General features: G+C 41.2%; 1 protein-coding gene and 1 long non-coding RNA gene across 2 annotated transcripts in view; both read right to left on the minus strand.

Moving 5' to 3' along the window:
• The window catches only part of LOC306924069 (protein NLRC3-like), a gene marked incomplete at its 3' end in the record, with an annotated part of 14,607 nt that extends 6,078 nt beyond the window's left edge, over positions 1–8,529 (minus strand). Inside the window, exon 1 of the mRNA XM_079502410.1 lies at positions 6,957–8,529. Coding sequence (XP_079358536.1) covers positions 6,957–8,465 — 1,509 coding nt within the window. The 5' untranslated portion in view covers positions 8,466–8,529. The remainder of the gene's footprint in view (positions 1–6,956) is intronic.
• LOC306923558 lies at positions 2,099–6,761 on the minus strand. Its single transcript, XR_013790082.1, has 3 exons — positions 6,635–6,761; positions 4,474–4,644; positions 2,099–2,232 (listed from the first exon to the last, which is right to left on the minus strand). It is a non-coding gene; the product is annotated as an uncharacterized lncRNA (long non-coding RNA).
• Positions 8,530–10,629: the final 2,100 nt, after the last annotated feature.

A 10,629-nucleotide genomic window follows, 5' to 3' on the forward strand; every position in this document is an offset into this window, starting at 1 on the left:
GGGGGTTGGGGGCCAAATACATATATTTCTGGGGGTCCTTGACATGAAGATGTTTGAGAACGACTGACAGAAACATGGGTTTTTCAGAAAACTGTCAGGATTTAGAAGACATTTGTAGAATCATCCTCAGGTCTAAACGGGTTCATGTGGAACTAAGAATGAGGCTGTTTGTTTTAAATCAATAGATGTACCATAATTGAAATTAGTAATTCACTCAGTATTTGATTGCTTATATTATGTTTAGATCTCTTTAAGAGTATTGTACCTCCTAAGGTAAACAAACCAGTGGTTGTACTGATAAACTGTATTTAAAAAAGTCCAAAGACGGTGAAAGTAGCCGATATACAAGCTCTCAACGCGTCATGATGCAACACGTTGCAAGCTTGTAAATTGGCTTTGTGGCTATTCGTCGTAGGTCTTAGGGGTGGCTGTAGCGGAGGCTTTCACCTAGAGCTCCATATATGAGGACGACGGCGACATCCAGCACTGACATCAGGCTAATGTAGAAACCATCATATATGGGGATACACGTTTTGGCATCGTCATCATGACACGCACCCAGTAAGAACCTTATATAAGTAGAATCAGTATACATAAGTTTAGGGGAAGTTTAGAAGTTTAGGGGAGCTAGCAGCATTTGCTACGAGAGACTCCGTCACCTTCCGTACGAGACAGTACATCTGGCCTTACATCCCAGATATCCTCAGCGATATCTGGCCTTACAACCCAGATATCCTCACTTATTTCTGGCCTTACAACCCAGATATCCTCAGCGATATCTGGCCTTACAACCCAGATATCCTCTGCGATATCTGGCCTTACAACCAAGATATCCTCACTGATATCTGGCCTTACATCCCAGATATCCTTAGCGATATCTGGCCTTACAACCCAGATATCCTCGGCGATATCTGGCCTTACAACCAAGATATCCTCAGCGATATCTGGCCTTACAACCAAGATATTCTCAGCGATATCTGGCCTTACAACCAAGATATTCTCAGCGATATCTGGCCTTACAACCAAGATATTGTTGTGTTAAAAGTTTCAGCAACCCCGATACGTTCTAATCGGACACCACTGCGGCAGGGCCTAGCCCAGACAACCAGCACTAGTTTGAGCTAATTTTATATGGTCCTCTTAAGTGGTTGAGACTCTTAAATAAATGTCTCACTAATAGTTAATGTTCCTTTAACTATTTAAGCCCACATCAACAGTTGTTTGATTAGAAAGAGGCTGTCTTTAACTAAATCACTTCTGTTTGGTGTGCTCTTACAGGCCAGAGAGTTTACATTCAGAGAGGAAGTGCTGAAAGCTTTGAGACGCACAGTAGGTAGTGTATATTTCTAGAATCCTATATGTGGACACCATAGGTAGGCAGAGTTCACCCAAATCTACATTGTGTTTAGTAATAAACCCCAGGAAATATAATGCATGTTTTGGTTAATATAAACACATTACAGTTATGTTAAGTGAAAGTGACATGCTGTATATGAGCTGTTCATACATAGCAGGATGTTGTGCTTCTTTGATTTAATGAATAGAACAGAATAAACACTTACACTTCCTCACACCTGGTCTCAGCCTGCACTCTCCACTGTGGTCACTATGGGTGAAGGAGAGACAAAGATAAGATAATAGAAACAATAATGATAGATAATGCATTATGTCATTAAACATTAAATGCTACTATACAGCACCCTTTTGGTGTTTTAAGCATTATGTTATACATTAGCTGTTGAAAAATAGCAGACAACGAGTGCCGCGCTACGAGCTTGTAGATCTGCTATTTTTGAAAATTGTGAAAATGTGGTGCAAATTTGGAATATAGCCTATATTGTTTCAGAACGAAAGTTCAAATCTTTGCTTCTGGGGGCGTCCCCTGGAACAACATATTTTCAGATGGGGGTCGGTGGCCAAATACATATCATTTTTGGGGTCCTTGACATGAAAGTTTGAAAACCACTGACATAGGAACAGGGTTTTCTGAATACTATGAAAACTAGAATCTAGTGTCACGTCTAAATGGGTTAAACAACAACTAGGCACATTTACACTGACTGGCATCAAGTCTGTCCATACCTGAGAGTCTGCAGTTGTCCAGCAGAGGGCAGCGTCTCTTGGTCTCCTGGGTGATTGTAGCTCAAGTCCAACACTTTTAGGTGGGAGTTGGATCTCAGAGCTGAGACCAGATAAGAACAACCTTCCTTTGAGACCATGCAGCCTGACAACCTACACGCACACACGCGCACACATGCACGCACACGCACACATGCACGCACACACACAGGGGCCCAGGATTAAAGGGATATTTCATCTTCAGTCATTTTAACATAATGAGGAAAGCACCTCAATCAGCGTCAGCAGGCGACGCATTCAAGTGCACTCGCTGCCAGAGAGACTGTCACTCACAAATTGGACTGCACAGCCACACAAAGCACTGCTCCCTCAGCACCACCTGATCTAATGCAAGTGCACTTGTGTCATGGTCTCTCAAGACTGACGACCGCTACTATATATATATATATTAGTGATTGTCCCGCAGGTTTTCAGCACAATTATCGCGTGGTGGGCGGGGCATGTCGAGACAGAAAATATGTCATGTCACGTATGTGTATAAGTTTTATATGTTCATTCAAATAATTTGTTACGACTCACACAGGAACGAGGGACCATGACCTCTCTCTCTCTCTCTCTCTCTCTACCCTAGGCAATCAAGCAAATGTGACTATGCCATACTTAGGCTAATATTAATAACAGTAAAGCATGCAAATGCTCATTTTACTTTGATAACCAGTAATTTGGGCTGCAGGGCAGACTGGTTGGGTCATTTCCTAGTGTTTCAAATTAGATATTCCTCTAAATCTGGGTAGAAATGAAAATGAAAAATAAAGGTGCCTTTTCAAATTCCAGATCCTGCACTACAAATTCCCTCTGCACGTCCTTGCCCCCTCCCCTCTCTCTCTCTCTCTCTCTCTCGAAAGCAATTGAAATTGAATGGACTGAACTTGCTGGGTGTTGAAAAGCCAGTCGTTAGGCTACTTTTTGTTTTTGCAGGCCGCGGGGCGGGCGGGTCATTGATTAATATATTTTTGCGGGGCAGGTTGGTGCGGGCTGGCTCCTGTGGCGGGACGGGACAGGAGGAAAACCCCTGCATAACCCCTGAATCTGTCTAGGGGATACATTAATTCACAGCAGGCGAAGATACAGTATGGTTATGTTTTTAAATGTTGAGACAGAGCTGTCAACTCTCATGCAATAAGCATGAGACAAAAAAAAACATTGAATATTTAATTATATGTTGTACTACATTTAATTAATACCCTTTGTTTAGCGGTTTTCTTTTTTTCTTTTTACAGAATCAATGGTTTTATGGGCATGACTCGCCAGGATTCTGGGTGGCTTGATTATAGGCTTAAAATAATTGATATAAATATTGTTTTTGTAAATCTCTATGGGAAAAATGAATGTGGAACCAGAACGCCCACTGCTATGCCCTATAGGCTGCTATAGTAGGCTATGATATCCTCCACATCATCAACAACATATTATAGATTTAAGATTAATTCATGTTCTTTGTTCTACACATCCAAAAAGTTGGCTTCCGGGTCACTGCATTGCTTATTTCTAACCTATCATGTTATCATATACAAATAATAAGGGAAAATTAGCGAAATGTGTGGCAAATCTGCTTACCACTAGCTTTCTTCACATTTGTGTTCATGAAGGTGTCTACAATCACAAATACATTTGTTCCAATCCAACTCCCTTTGGAAACTTTGTGACTGCTGCTGACAGTTGGGGTACCATTAACAACCAATATAAGGCAACCATTTCCTAATTTCATTATACTTTAAGTAGCATGTGACAGGTTTTCATGATTCTGAATCCATTGCAAGCATTAGTTTTGCACAGAAAACATCACAAATGTGATGAGGTCAGCGGCACATTTGGGCAAGTGGCTATGGCCGAATTTAGGAGTGTTTTCGTGCAAAACTAATGGTTGGAATGGATTCAGCATCATGAAAACCCCCTAGTTTGAACATGTCACATGCTACTTAAAGCATAATGAAATTTTGCCTTATATTGGTTGTTAATGGTACCCCAACTTTCTGCAGCTGTCACAAAGTTTCCCAAGGGAGTTGCGTTGGAATAAATGTATAGGTTATAGTCAACCTTATAGTAGACACCTTTATGAACACATTTGTGAAGAAAGCTAGTGGTAAGCATTTTTGTGCAGATTTGCCACACATTTCACTACTTTTCTCTAACTAAAAGGAGTAGCTCTGTAATTCAAATTAGGTGTGGTTGGAGGAACATGCAGCTATGAGAATCACACAGGTGAATGAATTCAAGAATGATATATATCAAGTACAAGGAAGTACGTTTGCATTTGACAGGAAGTAATCAAAATATGCCTATTAGGGAATTATGGATACATGTAATTTACATAAAAGGTTAAGGAATACTAACCTGAGTGTCTCCAGTGTACAGTTTGGACTCGCCAGTCCAACACAAAGCTTCTTTATTCCTAAATCCTGCAAATCGTTATTACTCAAGTCCAATTCTAGAAGACTAGAGCTGGAGGTGAGAACCGACGATAAATCCTCACAGCATCTCTCGGAGAGGTTGCAGCCACTCAGCCTAAAGAAAACAAATAGTGCTAAAATTAGATTTTATTTTTATTTAATTTCGTATAAAATAATTTAATAAAGATTATATATATATATATCGCGTGGTGGGCGGGGCATGTCGAGACAGATAATATGTCATGTCACGTATGTGTATAAGTTTTATATGTTCATTCAAATAATTTGCTATGACTCACGCAGGAACGAGGGACCATGACCTCTCTCTCTCTCTCTCTCTCTCTACCCTAGGCAATCAAGCAAATGTGATTATGCCATACTTAGGCTAATATTAATAACAGTAAAGCATGCAAATGCTCATTTTACTTTGATAACCAGTAATTTGGGCTGCAGGGCAGACTGGTTGGGTCATTTCCTAGTGTTTCAAATTAGATATTCCTCTAAATCTGGGTAGAAATGAAAATTAAAAATAAAGGTGCCTTTTCAAATTCCAGATCCTGCACTACAAATTCCCTCTGCACGTCCTTGCCCCCTCCCCTCTCTGAACTTGCTGGGTGTTGAAAAGCCAGTCGTTTTTGTTTTTGCAGGCCGCGGGGCGGGCGGGTCGTTGATTAATATATTTTTGCGGGGCAGGTTGGTGCGGGCTGGCTCCTGTGGCGGGACGGGACAGGAGGAAAATGCATAACCCCTGAATCTAGCTAGGGGATACATTCATTCACAGCAGGTGAAGATTACAGTATGGTTATGTTTTTAAATGTTGAGACAGAGCTGTCAACTCTCATGCAATAAGCATGAGACAAAAAAAAACATTGAATATTGAATTATATGTTGTACTACATTTAATTAATACCCTTTGTTTAGCGGTTTTCTTTTTTTCTTTTTACAGAATCAATGGTTTTATGGGCATGACTCCCCAGGATTCTGGGTGGCTTGATTATAGGCTTAAAATAATTGATATAAATATTGTTTTGTAAATCTCTATGGGAAAAATGAATGTGGAACCAGAACGCCCACTGCTATGCCCTATAGGCTGCTATAGTAGGCTATGATATCCTCCACATCATCAACAACATATTATAGATTTAAGATTAATTCATGTTCTTTGTTCTACACATCCAAAAAGTTGGCTTCCGGGTTAATTCGACCTTAGGACTTTTTGAAACATGTTTGTGTCACTGCATTGCTTATTTCTAACCTATCATGTTATCATATACAAATAATAAGGGAAAATTAGCGAAATGTGTGGCAAATCTGCTTACCACTAGCTTTCTTCACATTTGTGTTCATGAAGGTGTCTACAATCACAAATACATTTGTTCCAATCCAACTCCCTTTGGAAACTTTGTGACGGCTGCTGACAGTTGGGGTACCATTAACAACCAATATAAGGCAACCATTTCCTAATTTCATTATACTTTAAGTAGCATGTGACAGGTTTTCATGATTCTGAATCCATTGCAAGCATTAGTTTTGCACAGAAAACATCACAAATGTGATGAGGTCAGCGGCACATTTGGGCAAGTGGCTATGGCCGAATTTAGGAGTGTTTTCGTGCAAAACTAATGGTTGGAATGGATTCAGCATCATGAAAACCCCCTAGTTTGAACATGTCACATGCTACTTAAAGCATAATGAAATTTTGGGAATTTTGCCTTATATTGGTTGTTAATGGTACCCCAACTTTCTGCAGCTGTCACAAAGTTTCCCAAGGGAGTTGCGTTGGAATAAATGTATAGGTTATAGTCAACCTTATAGTAGACACCTTTATGAACACATTTGTGAAGAAAGCTAGTGGTAAGCATTTTTGTGCAGATTTGCCACACATTTCACTACTTTTCTCTAACTAAAAGGAGTAGCTCTGTAATTCAAATTAGGTGTGGTTGGAGGAACATGCAGCTATGAGAATCACACAGGTGAATGAATTCAAGAATGATATATATCAAGTACAAGGAAGTATGTTTGCATTTGACAGGAAGTAATCAAAATATGCCTATTAGGGAATTATGGATACATGTAATTTACATAAAAGGTTAAGGAATACTAACCTGAGTGTCTCCAGTGTACAGTTTGGACTCGCCAGTCCAACACAAAGCTTCTTTATTCCTAAATCCTGCAAATCGTTATTACTCAAGTCCAATTCTAGAAGACTAGAGCTGGAGGTGAGAACCGACGATAAATCCTCACAGCATCTCTTGGAGAGGTTGCAGCCACTCAGCCTAAAGAAAACAAATAGTGCTAAAATTAGATTTTATTTTTATTTAATTTCGTATAAAATAATTTAAGAAAGATTATATATATATATATATATATATATATATATATATATATATATATATATATATATTGTTGTTAGTTCACCTACAGAACTCTTTTGGAGGCTTTGACCACTGGCAGCAGTCTTAGAAGAGCCTCTTCTGAAGCACCGTATTTCTTCAGGTCAAACACGTCCAGCTCCTTTCCTGATGACAGCAACATGAAGGCCAAAGCTGACCACTGAGCAGGAGATAGTTTGTTTGCAGAAAGACTTCCCGTGGTCAGGTACTGTTGGATTTCTTCCTCTAGAGAATGATCATTCAGCTCATTCAGACAGTGGAGCAGATTGATTTTTCTCTCTTGAGAGATATTCTTCCTGATCTTGGTCTTTATGTACTTGACTGTTTCATGGCTGGTATGTGAACTATTTTCTGGCTGTTTGAACAGAATGTTTAAGAGGGTTTGATTGGTTTCCAATGAGAGGCCCAGCAGGAAACGTAGGAACAAGTCCAGATGTCCATTTGGACTCTTTAAGGCCTCATCTACTGCACTCTGGTAGAGGTTCTTCTTAGATTTGGTTCCAAATAGCTTAGAAAATGTGGAGGTTTTTGGTTGTGACATTAGGTTGAGACCATCATTCTTGAATGAGAGAAAGACATAAAGAGCTGCCAGAAACTCCTGAACACTCAGATGAACAAAGCTGAACACCTTGACTTTGTGCAACCCATACTCCACTTTAAACATCTGTGTGAACAGACCTGAGTACACTGAGGCGTCTCTCATATTAATGCCACACTCTTTCAGGTCGGATTCATAGAAGATGAACTTGCCTTTTTTCAGCTGTTCAAAAGCCAGTTTCCCCAGAGACAGAATAACCTGAATATTCTCTGGATTCAAGTCTGAATTTCTCTCATCTCCGTCCATCTTGACATTCTGATGTATGAATTGAACCACTACAAAGTGGATGTACATCACAGTCATGGTCTTCGGCAGTGCAAAAGTCTTGCCCATTCTCAAGATATGTTCAAGAACTGTAGCAGCGATCCAACAGAAGACTGGAAGGTAACACATGATGTGGAGGCTTTGTGATTGTTTGATGTGTGAGGAGATTGTTCTGGCCTTGTGCTCATCATCAATAAATCTCTTTTGGAAGTACTCTTCCTTCTGGGGGTCAGTGAATCCTGTCAGCTCTGTCATCCTGTGAACATACTTATTAGGGATCAGATTGGCGGCTGCAGGTCGCGTGGTTATCCAGATGCGGGCAGAGGGAAGCAGGTTCCCATTGATGAGGTTTGTCAGTAGGACATCCAATGAGGTTCGCTTTGTGACACTTTTCAAAATGGCATTCTTCAAGAAATGTAACGGAAACCTACACTCATCTAGACCATCAAAGATGAACACAGTTTGGGTCTCTTTGTTGCAGATTCTTGCTGTGTTGATTTCACCAAAAAAATGTTGAAGAAGTTCCATCAAACTGTAGTTTTCGTCCTTCACCAAATTCAAGCATCGGAAAGTGAATGGAAACACAAAGTCGATATTCTGGTTGGTTTTATCTTCTGCCCAGTCCAGAGCATACTTCTGAGCTGAGACTGTTTTACCAGTGCCAGCCACTCCCTTCATCATCACTGTTCTGATTGGATCTTCTCCCGGTAAAGCTTCAAGAATGTCTTCAAATGGGATTCGTGCTTCTGGTCTGAATGCTTCCCTAAACGCTGTTTCAATCTGACTGACCTCATGTTCATTACTGGCCTTTCCACTGTCTACCTTTGTGATGTAGACCTCTCTTAAGACCTGATTAAGAGGCTTGTTTGGAGTTTGACCGATGTCTGTCCACTCTTCCAAACACTTCAACTCCTCCTTAAGATAAGACTTGAGTTGTTGAGTTTCTAAATGACAAAGAAAATAAAAAAATAAAAGATAAAACAGACAGCATCATTAACTCATTTATTGCGGCTAGCTGTTAGCATAAATCCCAGTTCCAGGTGCCACCATACGCGTTCACTTTAAAAGTCGGAGTTTGCCCACCCCGCCACCCCCCACACACACACTCGCTACACACACTCGAATATCATTAGCACAAGCACTCACTGTTTACCTTTCGTTAGAAGCTTTTACATGGCGGGAGCGTCGCGGTAAAAAGGCAAAAATTTAATCCGAAATTTGGATGGCAGAAGATCCACCAAGTACATATATGGAGTGAGAACAGTATCAAAAGTGTCACGGTAAATCTTACATATTTGTAACTCACAAGTTCAGATTTGCAACTCACGTGAGTGAACTCACAGGTTCACATTTGTGTTTTGTATCCACAAGTTCAGATTTGTGTTTTGTATCTGTATTTCGCATCTGTGTTTTGTATCCGTGTTTCGCATCTGTGTTTTGTATTTGTGTTTTGTATTTGTGTTTTGTATCTGTAATTTGCATCTGTGTTTTGTATCCGTGTTTCGCATCTGTGTTTGAAACACAAATACAAAACACAGTTGTGAAACACAGATACAAAACACAGATGCAAATTACAGATACAAAACACAAATACAAAACACAAATACAAAACACAGATGCGAAACACGGATACAAAACACAAAACACAAATCTGAATTTGTGGATACAAAACACAAATGTGAACCTGTGAGTTGCAAATCTGAACTTGTGAGTTACAAATCTGTGAGACCTTTGAGACTGTGCTAAAACTCTGCTGCTCTACTATTGAGACTCTTCTGACATTGGGCGTTAACGAACGTCATCATTGGCTGAGGGAATCTGTCAATCATTCTGATTGACAGATTCCTCGGCCAATCAGATCGGTCCGCCTTCAGCCAATCCTATGGCTCTAATGCCCTGGGGGCACGCTGGTCCATAGCTCTAATGCCCTATGGTGGGGGGCACGCTGTTCCATAGCTCTAATGCCCGGGGGGCATGCTGGTCCATAGCCCTAACGCCCTATGGCGGGGGGCACGCTGGTCCATAGCCCTAACGCCCTATGGCGGGGGGCACGCTGGTCCATAGCCCTACGCCCTATGGTGGGGGGCATGCTGGTCCATAGCCCTAACGCCCTATGGCGGGGGGCACGCTGGTCCATAGCCCTAACGCCCTATGGCGGGGGGCACGCTGGTCCATAGCTCTAACGCCCTATGGCTGGTCCATTAGATTGCAGGGCATTAAGTGTCCTCCAATGACACAACTGTGAACCTGTGAGTTCACTCACGTGAGTTGCAAATCTGAACTTGTGAGTTACAAATATGTAAGATTTACCGTGACACTTTTGATACTGTTCTCACTCAATAAGTACAGCTCTCCTGGATTCCGATTTATGGACATTTGAAAATCATCCTTTCAACTGCTTTACACGGTTGATTATATTTTCAATCCCATAGCTGGAGCGGTGGGGCGTTGCCATAGCAACCGGATCAATGTTAAAAGCTGCCGTGGGACATTGGGGTCCGTATATATATACAGACCTGGGATATGATGTCCCCTATCGACGGGGTCCGTATATATATATACAGACCTGGGATATGACGTCCCCTAGCGTCGGGGTCCGTATATATATACAGACCTGGGATATGACGTCCCCTAGCGTCGGGGTCCGTATATATATACAGACCTGGGATATGACGTCCCCTAGCGTCGGGGTCCGTATATATATACAGACCTGGGATATGACGTCCCCTAGCGTCGGGGTCCGTATATATATACGGACCTGGGATATGACGTCCCCTAGCGTCGGGGTCCGTATATATATACAGACCTGGGATATGACGTCCCCTAGCGTCGGGGTCCGTATATA

The sequence above is a fragment of the Electrona antarctica genome, assembly GCF_951216825.1.
Source record: "Electrona antarctica genome assembly, chromosome: 5".
Taxonomy (NCBI): Eukaryota; Metazoa; Chordata; class Actinopteri; order Myctophiformes; family Myctophidae; genus Electrona; species Electrona antarctica.